Genomic DNA, 18,303 nt, shown 5'->3' on the forward strand with positions numbered 1-18,303 from the left:
GACTTCTATTATGGCATGTCATGTCGTACTCCAAATATTCACAGTAAAAAATCTGTAGGTCCACAAAATGGGAATTCTTATCTTGTATGAAATCATCGATTAAGGCATTTCTTCGATTCCGGAATATTAACGAGTTTCCTCCTCGTGAATTCCCGCGGCGTACTCCACTTTCACTTCTTTATCCAAACGACGCCGATCATTCTACATTTGTTACGGCAAAATTTGCAATTCAACGAAATTGAAGTCCCACTCTTAAAGGCTGGGCTTCGAAATTCTCAATACTGATCATTGACGTTATATTTGATCCACTACACCGATGTCTGTTTAACAAGATCTGCCGTACGCGTGATTAAACCGTAACCAATCGCGTACGGGAAAAACAAGAATGATCTTGACGAACACAATTGTACGGAGTGTGTTGTATCTGGATGTAATTTAAATTATGAGTCGAAACGAATCGGTTAATAGATGAGCTGTGTAGGCCTTCAACAATAACAATCCAAGCTTTTTCTTCTCTACAGCTACGGAACAATGGAGAATGCAATAAAGAGACGTACATGCAACATTTACCGTGTATGCGAATCAGGGTACAATGAATTCACAGTACTGATTCACCTTGTTGACACAAACCTCAACCACTCGAGGACTCCATATTCGTCTTCGCGAATAATTTACGTCAGCATGTGTTCAAATCGGGAAAGATTGTTTGCAGATGAAATTACAGCAGCCTCGTAATTCTGCTGCACGAATCCTCACAATTTAAAAGAGCGTATAATCTATTCTTCATGTGACACGCCGAAATGCGCGATTATTTTTCGAAAAATATCAGATTCCGTCACGCAGCGGATGGGATAGACGACTGTCACGTCATCTCGGAGTCGTTGCACAAACGGGTCAAGCTTCGTCCCTCATCTCGTCCTTATTCTCCGCACGTGTCCTGCCTTTTTATTATTGACTGGCTTCGTGCCGTCGTTCATCTGGCCGGATGCTTTCCATCATAAACTAAGAAATAAACTGGTAACGCGATCGTACACGTTGGCATGTGTATCTGCGTGTTATATACAGGGTGTCCAGATATGGTGCAAGTCACATTTTACATTTTCAAGTTACAATCCCTACCACTAGGTCTGATCTAGGTGCTTTCGCACGGCTGCAAAGTTAGACTATAGGGAACGAAGACTTCGTACAAAGACCGATTTACTAAAAGTCACTATAAAGTTGGTTGTTCCGGAACGTATGAGAAATTATTAAAAAATTTTCGTGTCACTTCGCAATGTCGAAAATTATTGCCAATACATGTGAAAGCACAGATTGGTACCATCAAAAAAATTGTTAGTAGCTCCTAATACACCAAGTTCAGGAACTGTCAAGTCTACGGTGATTTGTATTGTAAAGTAAACTGCGAAATTCAATCGCCCATCTAAAGCATAATTCGAAATCTAAAAACCGCTGAAAGTACAAGTATCATACATGATGGGTAACCGTTTTCTGCCTGGTCGTTTGCCCGGAATGTGAACGGACGTGCCTCCGTAGAACGCGTGTTAGTATATAAACGACCAGTACATATTATAAACGTAGTGGCAGAACCTTGATAACGAGTTCGTGGACCGTGAACCCAGCGGATTTACGTAACGCGTTTCGCCGCGCTAATACGAGTATAAGCGCAAATTCAAGCACGAGCGATGCGTCTCGGTCGCTTCGATTCAGGTTTCAATTTTCAAAGCTGTGTCGAAGATTACAGACGAAACAGTTGGCATTGATAAAACGCAAAATTTGCACATTTCACTGCTAAAGCAAAAGTATGCGTGACTTGCTGCAATGCATATACGTATAAACGTCGATGAACTACGTATGTTAACTAACTAACCAGTTATGTAATCTAATGACCTTGCCCTTGCCGAGACAGTGTTAAGGTGAGTCTCACGGCCACTGCACGGCCCCTGCACACCGCAAGCACCTGGTCACGGCTCGACCACGTGCCGAAGCACACGCTATGACGACGCACCTTCACTTTGCGACTTATGTGCCATTAATTTCGTGGTAACAATCTAACAACGAACTTGCCGCGTTTCACACCAAGAAATAATTACTGATACATTTTATTGCGTAACTCTGCGTTGGTAATGATTCTCAACTTTTCTTCCTGGTTGTTATCAATTCCATTGTTCACGTTTGCAGGTTTTTTGCGACAGCATCGGATGTCACGTGAACTTCTGTAATACTAATGAAAGGATTACAGGTCGTTGAGTTTGAATTAATATTGATAATAATTAAAAATAACAAGGAACGTATTTAATAATAAGTTGGTATCGTGATAGATTGTTGATATCAACTTCGGACTGCTGTATTGTTATATATGAGTGGATTGATAAATGGTTACGGACGAATGCTCTGTTGATGGGTGCGTGGACAATTCGCTTATTTCAAATTGAAGAAAAGCTTGGGAGAGGGTAGAGAAAAGACAGAAGAAGGGTCATAAATTTTCTGGATACGGACGTGGTAGGAAAAAATGCAGCTAAGTACTTGGAAGGTTGAACACAGCAGTAAGTATAGGAAACTGAAGGACCCAGTGATAGTTAGTAGAACACATTTGGAAACCAGATGTGTGGTTGTAAATTATCTTTCAAATGTTGCGAGGGTTTTGCGACGCAATATCTCTTTTAGTCCAAATTTGATGTAACCGAATTGAATGAGAGATTTTTTGCAGCTAGAAAGTTCGTCAAGCAGATCGTATCATTCCACGCGGTTTCATTCGTATTGATTTTCACGAAATACGTTTCGGTCATCTGTATTTTGTAGCCTCTACGAAGTGCGACAAAGTTTGCTCGTTAAAAAAATTGGCTTCCTATTTTTATGAGATAAATTTTTCTCGTTTATTGGAAGCTGAATGTACCGAAACTTTATAAACCGTGAGAATATTAGCAGGACATACGTGAGAGAACCGGAAATCGTAAAATTCTATCCGGTTAATTTCCGAACGGTCAAAATACCGTCAAAAGTTGGCAGGCTTCTGGGCTTCACGTTACCGTGACGACCAAATCCTCCAACTATTCGATTCCCTTTGACCGGTTGGTTTTTTCTCTCCAATAACGCAGTTATACAATGCTGTACATTCTCTGATCAGTGCTCATTTGATGTATCTGAATAACACCAATAGAATTTTCATTTAAATTTCTCGTCTCGATTATTGCCCATTCATTTTTCACAAAAAAAACGACAGCAGACTATTCGTTTTGTTTTGAATCATTCAATGATTGCTTCAAACTTGATCATCGACGCCGAAAGCAATTTCGACTAAAATTAATGGTACATGTCTCATATAGGTTTTATATCTCTTAAGAGGATCCTGCAGTCACCCTTCACCGACTAAATAAAATGTCACTCATTTTGACGATTATTAAAACCTACGCATCTCTGATGTGAATATATCGCAGTCAGCGCGATTCTACATGCAATGCTGAACCAAACTATCCAAAAACTATTTTATTCGTCACGTTAGCGTTATTTTCGCATCAAATAAAGCTTTCTCTGGATAGTTGGATTCGGTATTGAATGTAGAATTATGGTAACTGGGATATTTTCACATCCGTGATGCGTACGCTTTGATAATAGTGAAAATAAGTGACATTGAATGCGCTCAATAAATACTGACTACAGCATCCTCTGTGCAGAAACATGAATATCAATTTCATATTACTTGTAGAATCATCCATTTGTAATTAATTTTATATTTATTAATTTTTTTGCAAATTAATTCTTTCTTCACTTCACCGACCTATTACGGAGCGATTAATTTTTTTCAAAATAATTGCCCGATGAGTTAAATGGCCAAGATGACACCATTGATCGTGGAAGTAGTATTCAAAGAGGCAATCGTTTAAAAATAAAACTTGACTTAATAATCGCCTGTCCAACGTAGATATCCGCTAATAGATTACGTAATGGACATTGTGCGATAATTAAACTAAATGCTCGTACACGGCTGAACCGGCAAAATTTTTAGTCTATAGCACTGCAGCATCGCTGTCGTGACATTTCAACTCCGTGGCTTTGATAATTCTGACGTACCATCGCACTGCATGAATATTGTCGGATGTAATGACAGATAAACGATAAGTGCACACCGAACAACTCGTAACATAATTTTGTCAGTACCTACCGACGTTCATCGTTAACTAACGTGATGCCGAAAACTGTAATTACTCACGGACGCAACTGTGCAATGTAACTGTCAAAAGTCGAAGTACCTTGAATCATATTCTTTCGCCACCCAAATCTGATAAATGGACTCACGCGATCTCATTTTCATTGCGTAATTGAAGATATGGATCACGTGCGAGAGGGATAAAAAGTACAGTGCCTTTTCCCAAACACATTTATTATCAAATTCCCAACGCTCATGCAATATGTAGATTGTAGGTACAACCAAGATAAACTCTCTGGGCTTGTCGTAATACAGGTATAATTTGATTCGATTCATTTTCATTCGGTCCTGCACAGCCTGTTCATTCCGATGGTCAACATCGGCCACCTTCTTAGATTCAATCCCAATGTCAAAATAACACTTCTTTGCTTTGAAATACTCTTAACCTTCCAAAGTATCTAGATGGCTGCAACTCCGAGGCGGCATTAAAGCCAGGAAACTGGGTTGAAAGGATTGCTTAGAGATACGAACGCAGCCTTCTTTCCCCACGTAGCTTTTCCAGAGTTTTTCTAATATCCCACCCTCTTTTTGTACCCTCTTTTTCCTACCTTTCACCATTTCAACCCTCCGGCTAATCGAATTCCAGCATACGGTCTTGTCACTAACCACTACATCCTGTAAGACATCAACAGCGAACACAGAACTGCGGACACAGCTTACGTGAACCACGTCCTTTTTACCTACCTTGTCTTCTCTGAGACATCGTAGAAATCAATACTATTTTTATTCCGCCGTACCCTGTTTTCACCGAAAATCACCTTTCGAGTTGGATTAGAACGTATTTTACACACCCAAAATTTACCCACAAACAATCGTGCGTAGTTATCCAGCGAAACTAGAATAATCCGCATAATCCAGCTGCTATTTACTAATACATCTCGGCATTAAAGTGAGAAACATTTCTTATTACGTGAAAGAAGCATATCAATCAACGCTGAACAGACGATCCACCGTGGCGAAAGATACTCTGCGTCATACGGTGCCTGATGTATGTCTCATAGCGGATGCTTGATTTTTGACTCTCATTTTTCTTCGCGGTTGGATAGTATCAAGTCACAGTTCTCTATTATAAACAAATGTCTCTTAGAAATGCGAAACAGACATTTCTTTGAGCGTACGCACACGTCGTCGTATTTTTTGTTCTGCGCACAGCGACGACACGCGAGGATTATTAGCTGACAGTGACCGTCAGTGATCTGGTAACGTGACTTCATAGTCAATCAGTCTGGCAATGACAAATGAAGACTGTACGCTTTGATATTACTACATCGCGAACCAGCTAATGTCCTGCCTGTCGTTAATTTTAACCTGACCCAAGTTGACCCGACTTGACCGAAGGAACGAGTTCACTTGCCAGTATCAAAGGCAGTACCAATTTGATGTTAATTTAAATGAAACCAGCTCCGCGGGTGGTGGGATTTTGGTCGTAATTTGTTATAAAAGGGACCGAAGTACCGATTCCTAGAAATTGTATCAGCCGCATTACCTTTGTATAATATGCAAATCTTGAGACAAATTTCCAGCACCTTACGTACCCGCCCAAGAGGAAAGGGGCTTTCTGCTCAGGGCATAATCAAACCCGCGCAAAGACGCTGCGCCTCAGTTCCGTAACGCGCCTCAAGGTATCGCCGTAACGACGCACGAACGTCGAAACGCCAACCATACCTACACAGACTTGTTTAAAATATCTCCCTACCATGGGGTGATTTTATAATGAAACGAGACTGCTTTATTAAAGCGAATTACTAACAGTCATACAGCTGATATTTCAATTTCGTTGATGAAATGGTTCGAAATTGCTCGTTCTTCTGGGTACCTTAAAAGGGTCATGCTGACTAATGAAATAATAAGCAATTATCAGAGATTGGCATAAATTTCTGCCACGTGAATTGTTCGCTTATTCTACACTCCTTTGGGCACGGATCAACGTTTGCCAGTATTCTTAGAGCCCCAATACGTACACTTACGGAAAAGGCATTTTATGACTGAGAAGATGTTGTTTGAATACTCTGTGAAATGAGTATGAATTAGGTACGTAAACAATTGTACTACAATGTTCAACGTCTAGACGTTAGACAACCTACAGGATCAATATTCGCTTTTCATCTTAGCAGCAAAGTCTACAAGTATGTTTTCGTAGGTTGATAATATTTAGAGCCCAGCTCACGTGACTTCCAATTTCCTTATCTCGTTTCAACTTATACGATTTCTTCCTAGTCTCAGAAAATACGTTTCAACGATACCGCGGCGAACATATAAACGTGGAATGACTCTCAGGAAGTGAAAGAGGACGAGTAGAATGTTCGCTTAGTTACTTGCACGTCTTCTTCGTGATTGAAGAAATTTAAAATAACTCTTCCGGTGCACGTTATTGGTTGGGTTGATATCACTTACGTAAGCTTCTAGCTTTTCACAGAAGAAACCCTGCGGCACGTAAACTGATGACAAATTAGTAAAATTTTCACCGAAAGAGTCATTTCTATAAAGGTGCACATTTTTCAGAAATTAAATATCTGTGATAAAATTGAAATATCTTTACTGATTCGATTGTGTAATCTAAGAAATCAAGCTTCTTGTAGAAAATAATTGTGAAGTGAATTAGTCTGAACCTCTGCACATTCACAGTCCGCTTGTCCAAACGGCGTTTGAATTTATGTTATTGTTGTTGTTTTTTTTTTTTTTTTTTGTCAAGTATCCTGAAAACCGTCTTCTATCATCAATACTTCTAGGTAGGAGATCAAAGGTCTTATATAAAATAATGATCAAAATTACCGCCATCATGCGATAAGCTCCAGTCTTATACGTACAATGACTCGTATCTTTGAAACTCCATCCCTTACCACTCTATATATATATATATATATATATATACCTTTTTGTGTTTGAGTGCGAAATGAATTTACCGAGTCAGGGAAGCGTAAAACCTTCGTTCGAGTATCACTTGAATTACGATCGGATTGCATCGAGTATTTTTATTTTTTTTTCATGTTTTATACGAAATGTATATTCTGATAGGTTTTCTACAATCAAGGACTAACTTATAAATTTGTACAGTGTATTTAAAATGATTCATTAAAATCAACGAATTCCTTTGATGTCAAGAGGGGGCAGCTTACGCATCAATTAACTTCAAGAATTCATGAATGAAAAAATGTCCAAAAATACCATCCTACGCGTTGTTGTCGCAATCAAACGACGGGTAGGTATTTTAACAAGCAGCGCGAGGGCTTAAGCTGGATACTGAATACACGCGGTGAAAGTGAAATCGTAATTATAATGCCTTTGAATAATAATTCCTGCATATTCGCTCTTGTATACCAGTGAGCCCGCGTCGAGTACAGTTGTAATTAACATACAAGAATGACAATTTTTTTCCCCCCGCTTCAGTCTGTTGAATATTTGTTTTATTAGAGTCAATTTTCTTTACGTATAAAGTTACATGCAGTTTGAATCCTGCAGTGGTAGCAATTTTTTATACAAATATCTAGTTGGGACTTTGCACAAAATATAACTTGATTTGTTTGCTATAGGTTTTTCAATCGTTAGAAATAATTCAATATCTACTAACAATTATGGGTACCCGTGCCTTTGCGCGTTGAAAAACAAATCACTCGTCAATCAACTTCTTGGTTTAACAAAGTGGATTAACCATCATTTGATACATAAAACTTTAATACACCCAAGAAATTTTGCTCTACGATTCTAATAACTAAATTCTACAAATTACGTTTCAAAGTGTAAATTAATTTCGTATTTATACGAGACCGTACTCAAGATTACATGAGTCGCGTTTTTGACATAAACTTATACGGATAAGTTAATAATATACATATTCTAACGATAAGATAAGTGTCTCATAGGTATAGAGTATTGTTTTCAAGCCGTAGTTTTTAGCCTTTCTGAAAGGAAAGTTTAAAACCTGACAATAAGCTCTAATGTATACTAAACACATCACATTTGGCGTTTATCTAGCCCATAATTTCTAGTCTTATGCAACACGCTTGAAAAGAAGAAGTCTGGAAAAAACTCCAGACCCATTACCTAACAATGAAGCCTAGCTCCAATAAACCAAAACTTCGGTCACACCCATAAGAAAAAAAACCCCACCAATCATAACCGGCGTACGTAGTTGGTTTTAAAATATTAAAAAATATCATACAGAACGCGTTACATTCCGTAACTTTAAACATACATTGCCCAGGAAAAAAAATCTACAATTTCAACACCACGTTGAATTCATACTACTGTATCAGTTCCAAAATATATCGTTATTCAATTCAGTTCCAATAACTAACTCGTACGATTCCTTCAACTCTACCTATACAAAGATGGTGTTGACGTACAGGGCCGGTGAATTCTAATGCGATAAAGGAATGAAAAAAGATCACGCCGAAGACCTCAGGCGAGATTCATCCGAGTCCTGTATGGGGAATTTTTACTACGGGTACTACGAACCGCAGTCGTCGTAGTTGTCCTCATGGTCGTCGGCAGTGCTCGATGGCAAAAGACAGGCGTAGAATTTAAGCGACCCAACAGATGTGCCGCTCGTTCGCGCGCGCACAGCAATATCGTTGATGGCGTGAGATTAATAAATAATCATTACGTGGCAATAAATAGCACGACGAGACTGTCCAGAGGCTACAGTTGGCCGTACCCTGCCGGAGTGTCTCTGATATTATTAATGGGCATTCATGGTTCGAGGACCGCACGTGGCGGCGACCGAGGTATATACGACTTTTATTCAAACACATCCACGTCTTATTCTTATTATTATTGTTGTTGTTGTTGTTGTTATTATTATTGTTATTATTATTATTATCGTGCTTATCCGTATGAATTCACGTGTACATCACCTTCCTACCTGCCTACGTACGAGACTAGTGCCGTATCGGAGCTTGCCGAGAGGATTTACTGCGCAGCCTATCGCTACTATGTATTTATACCACGTAGATACTGAATCTGCAAACATCGCATGGTTTTTATTCATTTCTCACCATGCCTACTTACGCGTGTATACGTCTTTGGTACTCCTCGCGCGGACAAGGATTCTCCGTCCTTCGAAATCGAATCCTTACACAGATTTTCTCCGGTGTTAAGAATACCGGTTAGTTCGTTCGATAGCCGAAGCGAAAGGGCCGCGTGTTTCAGCGGCGGAAACCATCGATCAGTACAAAATTATGAACCGAAAACAATGCGTCGAAGGCTGTGGTGGACCAGAATGGCGTAACCTTCGAAAGATTAGGTGTTCCTGTCATAAAGGTGTAAAAGGAATTTTAACATTGCACTCATACCCGTTTTTTGACCTGTGCCGCCATTATGGTGTTCGTTAAATTATTTGGAAATTCAATTTACGCCCTTCCAGCACTAAGTATTTGCGTCTTTTTCCATTTTTACAGTTTCATTTCAGCCAGAAGAGCTTAACATCATTTTTCAACTTTTGTTGCCTATGCAATTTTACCGTAATTTCTTTGAATTGTAATTATATGAGTTGGTCGTTCGTAGAACACGGAAACAAATTTCGATAGTATTTCTTGGAACCGTAGCTCATTCGTCCTTAATTTATATTATATCTACATCAATTCGACTTCCTTAATTTCTCGCCCATTACAGGATAAACCTGTGTTATTTATTTAATTTAATTCTTACTCACTTGTGCGATTCTCCAATTTCGCAATGTGAAAAGATCCGATGGGAGGATGAGCCACTTGACGAAACCAGGGCAGAGATAAATGAGAGATCTTGAATCATGAATTGGGAAATGACTGTCGACCGAGAAAGAGAAAGAGAAAGGAAAAGAGCGAACTCGCTGCAGCCGTTGTTCAACGATTAGTCAAAGCGAATTCATTTGTCGTTTGTGAATTGTTGTACCAGGCAGAGATCGCTCTGGCATTATGCAAATTAACGCTTTCTGCGTTTGCCGGCTACAAACTGACCGCGCCAACTCCCATGGCAAACGGGCTTGTAACACCGCAACGTTCCAATCCCGCAAGGATCCTAATCGCACGATCTGAATGCGACAACGCTATTATACTCTAGTCGGCCTCGACTTCCTTCAGCCTCTAAAACGTGCGGAAAAAAAACGAGCCGTGTTAGGTGGCGGAATTTTTGTCAGCCGATTCACTAGCGCTTGTAAAAAATGTGAATTTTACGCTTCGGTAAACTGGACGCACCAATTACTTCGAGGATAAGTTCTTGCTCGAGTGTACTTCGAAATGAGTACACACCCTTCTTCTTTGATCATTGCGAATTGTTTGAAATACAAAATTCACAGAACAGTTAGTAGGTGCATAGGGTCGCTTTTGCGTACAGATCCCGATAACGACATTTTACCGACATTTTCAGCCGCCTCGAAACTCAGACGCAAACCCTTTTTTCCGACAATCTATCCGATGGTAACGCAGAGCGTAAAACGGAAGATATTTTTCCGATGATAGACAAAACCAACGAGAGTTGGGACATACCCGAAAAAAAGGTTTGTGTCTTAGCTGTAAACCGATTAAGAATATTGGTAAAATGTCGGTATCGGGATCTGTACGCAGAACCGAGCCTATATATACCTACTACAGTTTCTATCTATTTTTCCTTTTCTTTGCCTTGCAGTACAAGGTTAACACCAATGATATACAAGGCGAAGGGATAGTTACGCCATGTATCGAATTTCATTTGGTGCTAATTATGCGTGATGGTTAATATTCAGTACAAGTAACGAAGCGAGAGTGCCCAACGCCAGGGAGCGAAGACCCAACAGGGTTTCATCCGCCTCTGAGGGCTGGGTATCACTTAGCTCTTATGTTCCCTCCTCGACTATACCCTGTAACGAATTTCCGGACGTTCACTGAGCTCTCTCTCTCTCTCTCTCTCTCTCTCTCTCCCCCCCTCCCCCCTTCCCTCTGACTAACTAATAATCCATGAATATCCGTCAAGAACATCTCACAACCCAACGATATAACATCAACCAATGTTTATGCAAATTGAACAAATCTCTCGTGAATCGGGTTCATATTAATTTCTAAGAAATTCCAATCCTGTTATACCAAACCTTTAATGTTTCTAGTACTTTTTCGGCATCTTACCACACTTCGTACGGTTTCACGATTCTAGGATTTCTTAAACATTGGTTGAGAAAACTAAAATGCATGGAACAAGGTACTCAGACACAAGTGAGAAGCTCGAAGCATCTCTATAAGCACCCTTATGTATATCTCGACTATGGGGTACAATTACCATACGGGTATACCTACCACACCATCCGGTTCAGCCATATCAATCGGTTACACAACGCAATTCTAAGCGGATTGCTCCTGCATTGAATCGATTGGAACTGAGCCAGTGTTGAGATAGGCATGTGAAGGTACTCCGCAGGCATCGGTCTGGAGAAACTAACCTCGATCTTCGATCGATTTAACTACACCGACATCCTTTCGCTCACGATAGACATCTACAGAACAGGGTATCCTGAAGAAACGAGGCACAGCCGAGGAGTGGCGATCACGCTTTAGACAAACGAAAAAATAACAAGAAAGAAAGATAAAATAACTTCGTTCAGACTACCTTTTGTAGAATTAACAGTCGGAGCATTTTTGTGCACACAATTGAATAATGATAATAATCAGCGTTTAGTTATCGTGCAGAATTAAAGAATGAGTCGGGACTTTTATGAACATTACATTTTTCGTACAGCTGTTGTTTTCAGTTTCGCAACTCGTTGTCACGAGGTAATTATTTTCACGATCTTTCACGGTTGTAATTTACTGACGGTAATAAATCCATGATTTGTTATCGCAAAAACTTGATCTGCAGGCGAGTACCGAAACTCAGAGTGGGAATCTTATACCTACCTATATCCATATTTGCGTGAATTTCTAGATTCCTGAATATCGTTGAAATCGTCCTAAAGCAAAGTTCAAGCGGTAGCTCAAGAATCTCTCAGCATTCTAGATCGAGTTTCGAAAGAAAAATCTTCCGGTTAATGAATATGCAATATCCTAATGAATACATAAAAGGAACTGCTGCACCGTGGGAAAGGTATAATAGCGGTACGAGTATTTATCACTATGGGCGCGACTATAATCTACGTGAAATCTACGTAGTTTTTAATGCTCGCACTCGACACGCAGTGCTGCTGACGCGTTAATCAAGGGCATCCGATCAACGGTTCACGCAACCACAAAAGCGTACGTATTTACAGGTGAGTCAGTGATTGCAGAGCTGTTTATTTAGTCAATATACCTGCATCCCGAACGTACAGCCACAGAATTCGAGCGATGAGGCGTTACTGCTTTACTTTCATTTTCAACTCTCGTTTCATTTACGTCGAACGTCACGCGAACATCTCGGATTCAGATCTCGACCTCTGCGGTAAAAACGGCAATTACCCAATCCTTAGTATGCAAAAAGATGTTTGGTTCAGTTTTGGAATTCCGTCGAGGTCTCGCACGTTGTCATTTGTGTATTCAACCGCAGGCTGCGTCTCTCAGGTTGTTACGCAATTGGCAAGATACAATTTTTATTTACGCCCACCTTCCTAAACTGCGTAACAAGATAATTATTTCTCGGAATAAACCTGCGTAATTACTATATAGACACGAAATTTCTCACCTTCGATAATAATTAAATTTTGCATGTATTCTGACGTACAATTTCTTTTATGTTTCAGGTTCGTACAGCCATTCTCTAACTCACGTGCGGTGCGTTTTAACTGCCACGGGTCAGTTGGTATATTCTATCAGCACAGAGGGCTCGAATAATGGTAAAGAATTTCTCTCTTCTTTCGCATATGTCAATTAGGTATTACATCACCCTAAACACCATGAAATTTTTTTTTACAAAAACTCACTACTCACCGCTGTATCAGTTCAACTCAACGGGCTCACATAGTTTGGAAGTAATTGAAGTAATGCACCTGTGGCAATAAAACATATCGCGTGTTGAAGTAAATTAACCTTTTAACGGTGCGGAAATGTCAGTTCAAATCGACCATTTATTAGACGTGAAATTTATAAATAAGTTCAATGATCTTCTTAGCATCCTATATGCATAATCGTGACTCGTAATGTGGTCCGTAACGATGGTCCATATGTGGGGTAAAAAAGAAAATGATGATGGAGTCTGTCAAATCGATTCCAAATGGTGAAAAAAAATTCCTCAATTATTTCAGATTTTTATTTCATTCCCCTATTCTCCCCGTTTAAACGGGAAGTTTCAAATTATTCAAACATATGTTCATGCATTATATTTTGTACTGAATTTTATTTCAGTTATTCATAGGCAAAAAAATAATAAATAACTTCGAATATTCGGTGAGATTCATCGTCTTTTCATTGAATAAAATCGGTTTATCAATCAAACATAATCTGAAAAAGAATTTTGAAACTCTGAAACAAAATACTAGAATTCGTTTAGTCAGCACTGTAATGGAATAACCCACATGTCAACGCTACGTAATATCACAGTCGGTGACATGTAAATATTCAGGATATTTTTTTTACTAAATCTGATCATTTGTCATCTTGAAAAAACACGATTTAATGTCGCACACGTTTCTCATGGAATACCCCATTTGTGATTTTTCATTTTTCACTGAAAAAAAGATGAATCTCACAGAATGTTCCAAGATATGGATTTTTTGACTACGAATAATCTTGAAATAAAATTCAGTACAAAATATAGCGAATGAATATATTTTTGAAATAGTTTGAAACTTTCCGCTCAAACAGGGAGACTAAGGGATTGAAATAAAAATCTAAGAAAATGAAAGAATTTTTGTTTTACCATTTAGAACCAATTCAACAGGCGCCATCTTGAATATTTTTATTCAACCCCATATAAGAACCACCTTAGTGATCAGTGTTGACTACAAAAAATAAAACGACACGTTATGCCTATTGTATGTAGGTATGCCAGTGCGAAACTTGTTAACGTCCACTTACACAATTTTACAGTCACGTGCACATACTTCGCACACAAGCAAATATATGTTTTGTTCTCACTCCCTTGGCCAGCAAGCGGCTTTCATTCGTCACAAAATAAAGCAACGACACAGACGTGCTTATTGAAATTAAACTGACTGTAGATTCATTTCGCTCACCTTACCTTTCCCCTTTTCATCTTGCAACAGTTAGTCGCAACGATGAGGATAAACATTACACCCTTAGTAGGCCAACGCAATTATTTTTCCCGACGGAAACGCTTTCAAATTATTCCGAGTCACGCAATAATTCCACGTCATTTTTACAATCTTGCAAGTCTAAATTAAATTGCAGCAGACTCTTAATCTATGACTTAGCTCAGAACAATTGATTGTCATGACTGTACAATGAATTAAAAAAATATTAGTACAAAATGTACATAGCATTGACCGTAGATACTGACAGCCGATTCGTGATGTTTCTACTTCCATGACCCTGATGCGTGTTGGTCATAAACTTCCCCATAAGAATTCTGACCTTGACATATATATGTACCCAGTTAATATTCTGTAATTCTGCATTCTGTAATTGGGTGTTTGCATGGAAAAAATCATTATTTTTTTATATTTTTTTAACGCAGAGGAACACTAAACAATTAGATCGCCTTGTTTTTTCTGCAAAAAAGATCATTGTCGGTGTTACAAGCAATTAAATGTCACTGATTTTCTAACATACAGATATCCCTTAGCATGGGTAACGTCATATTGTTACTTCTAAGCCTTCTGTATTTTCGACAATTTTTTTTTTCTACAATCTATAAGAGAAAAATATGACCTAATTATTTTTGGCTCTTGTGTATAATATGCACATGAAATTTTTTTCGTGCAAAGAGCAAATTATTGCTTTATTCCGTGTCGCATTTCTGTAGCGGTGCTGATCTCCATATCGTGTCGTCCTCCGCCGACGCAGATACGCCTACCCATCTTTAGATTACTTTACCAGCCTCGATCACAGTGTCGCGTGTCGAACAAATAACTTCCAAGGTGTTTGCGGGTTACAGGGTCATTCAGGCTCTCATTCTACACCGAATATCAGCCTAGCATTAATCTCATATTGTTGGTTCAAACGTGTCAGCATTGCCACCCGTTACATTATATGAATACTCATAGTTTGATAAGTAGGACATCGTTACTTTCTTATTCATAAAATACTCAAATAGATTGCGCTTGATGGACTTAGTTTATTCTGTCTTATATCGATTCAGTTTAATGTTGTTCCAGCACGGATAAAGCGATCGTACCTCATTAAGTAGCGGAGAAAAGGTGAAACACATCATTCCTGTCCCACTTCGCCCAACGTCCAAGAGATTTTACGATATCGCATGTGCTTCGCTAATTATTTACAGAATCGTTGCACAATGCAGGAGATGATTGTTGATTTTTCGGGTAGTTGTACAAAAGATGCTCGTAACCAAACCGCTTCATCCGCAGTGAACTTCCGACTAGTTTGATCAGAGTATGAACGCGATTTGACCGAAAATTAGAGTTAGGGCTTGGAGAACCGAAAAGGAGAACGTAATGAAAAAACTATTGTTAAAAAGTAGATATTTTCTAGAATTTTTTACTCCTAACACTCTCGGCTATCCGGAAATTGTCTTTTACCCTATGTGGAATCACTCGCATTGTTTTAACAAAATGCGATATCGTCGGCGTTGACAGGAAGACAGGAAGACGGAAAGTCCGGGCATGCTGGTGGACTCGAAGGATTGGAGGGAGCGAAAGAAGTGATGATGCTATCATCCAACCGATGCTTTTTCCTGCTTTGATACAAAACCGATTTTCTGCAAAGAACGTGTATTGCCTGGACGCTTGTAGCTGAATTTAGTATTATAACCTCGATCCCCTCGACACCATTCGCCTTGTCAGCTTTATTGAGATAATTTTGGAAAATATGAAGGAACCTGTGTCCGTGACGTCAAACAAATGACATAATACTAGGGTGAGAGAATTCGTCCTCGGCCATGCCAGCTTTGCCTTTTCTACGTCTCTCGGTTGGTTCCCTAAGCTTCTCTCCGCAATGCGCTACATCCTTCCAAATGTATATAATAGCCATTCTCGGTGTCATTCTCGCGTTTATACAATTCAAACAACTCCCGACCATTAATTCCAAGACTGCAGACCTCCGCGGATTGGTGATAATATTAAATACATTAATGAATAATGTATTTCACCACCGGCGGGGGAATATGTAATTTATGAAATCTCTTTGAATAAAGATGTCGTCTGGAAGTGTGCTAATGGATATTGCATTTGCGCCGTTCACATTTGAACCACCCATTCCCGTACTAACAACACAAACGAGCTCGTTCATTACTCTCGTTGGTCTCATTATCTACGTCAAGCAGTTGACAACTTTGATGATTGATTAAATTGTCGATAATCAACCACAGCTTGGTTCGACGGTGAATTCCAATTCAGGTCCTATAAGCTTATCGTAAGCAGCACGGTGCTTTAAGTCCATCAATTATATATTGTGTAATTTGTTTCGTGACTTTCACGAATAGAAAACGGAGTGTTTTTTTTCTCTCACTGAACTCTCTGAACTCCACTTCCTTTTTCCCGTTGCTCGTTTCATTCGTGAACGAACACTCTCGTCAATAAAAATCTTCTTGCCAAACTTTATTCATACCCAACCCTACAATACATACACGACGAACGTAATCCGCAAAACGGAAATTACGTGATATATTTATAACAATGTCTGTAACAGGCTGAGCGAATTTATATCCCCATTTGAAAACTGCTCAGTCCAATTAGCGATATTCTCGGAAATCAAATGAAATCCCTGAGCTTTTTAAAAGCTCTCTGCGATCTCACGATACACTTTAAATCCTAAAAATCATGGTTAAACATTTGCATCAGTGGTTAACGACTAGGCAGACATTGAACAGCGAAGATTGATGAGGTTACCGAAGCTGTATTTTAGTCCTGATGACATCTGGATCACCTACTTCGCATCACACGATTAAAGCGAATAACAAAGTTTGATCGGTGTGGTTGAATTAAGTTACTGGAACTTTTAATTGCCATGGTTGGTGTCGAGGCAATGATGGATCATTATAATCGCGCATAACCAGCTCCTGGCGAGTAATCGATTAATTAATTCCACCAGCCAGACGCGGTCGGATTCGCTCGCAATTACAGACTGCTGACAAACTGGGGCAAATGCATGGCATTAAGGTGCAAGGTGCCTCTCGAGAAGACGAGTCAGTGCGCCTGGAACCAGTTTGTCAGGGCGTAAGCTGGGTCGGCTGACTGCGAGTCCGTCTGTCCGTCGCGAAGTTGAAACTTTTTTTTCTTGCACATCGTGGATATCCTCTCTCCATGAAACTGGTCCAGACCGAGTCAACGACCCTGTACAGTCCATGATCCCAGTTCTAAAAACCGTACAGTACTTTGCAGAATTTCCTACTTATATGACACTTCAACGCTGCTCACATTCTTTCGCGATTCCGACACGCGATGCTTCAAAGCTACAAAAAACTCAGAGGTAGATTGTTTTTGGAAATTTCAATCAATAATTCCATTGTTTCTGAACAGACATGCGGAATACAGTTACATTCTTCTAAACATTCACGAAAATAATCACAGTTATATGAAATTCTCGAAATGAATATCGCTTTTTGATTTTCTACGGAGGATGGATACTTCTATAATGCCGAGTTGAATTTCCAGCAGTCTTTGGTTAGATACCTCCTAAAGACGATGTTTTTATCAAGTCTTGTTATCGAATCTTGCTACGTACAGCAACCAATCTCACCTCATGATCACCGACCGTTCAATTTAGTGTGGCTATTAAGCATCTCACAAAAACTTGTACTCAATATCAATGAGAGAGGATACCATAAAGCCAATAAGGATCACGTGTTCGTATGCATTTGTGTGGTAGCGAGACAACGAACCACGCTTTGAAGAACCAGAGTTCGAGGCGAGCAATGAACAAGAGCTACTACAAACGGAGGTGTGGAGGGTAACGGAAAGCTGGACACCGTCATGCCGCTTCAGTGCACTCGGAGTATAGGTTAAATGTAGGTTAATTGCAAAGTCGAGTCGTATACATATACATACATACCTCGGCATGTCTCGTTGTGTGTAAATACACGACATACTACATTTTCACAAAGGGTCAAAG

At 39.5% G+C, this 18,303-nt stretch overlaps 1 protein-coding gene across 3 annotated transcripts in view; it reads left to right on the forward strand.

The window, feature by feature from the left end:
• Positions 1-18,303, forward strand: part of LOC107227623 (CCR4-NOT transcription complex subunit 6-like) — a 505,041-nt gene that overhangs the window by 413,251 nt on the left and 73,487 nt on the right. For 2 of the 3 annotated variants that reach the window (XM_046742294.1, XM_046742302.1), the window contains exon 4: positions 12,861-12,953. The exons of the other annotated variant lie outside the window; for it this stretch is intronic. In XM_046742294.1, the coding sequence (XP_046598250.1) occupies positions 12,861-12,953 (93 nt within the window). The remainder of the gene's footprint in view (positions 1-12,860; positions 12,954-18,303) is intronic. 3 annotated transcript variants of the gene reach the window in all.

Source organism: Neodiprion lecontei, chromosome 1, assembly GCF_021901455.1.
Source record: "Neodiprion lecontei isolate iyNeoLeco1 chromosome 1, iyNeoLeco1.1, whole genome shotgun sequence".
Lineage (NCBI taxonomy): Eukaryota > Metazoa > Arthropoda > Insecta > Hymenoptera > Diprionidae > Neodiprion > Neodiprion lecontei.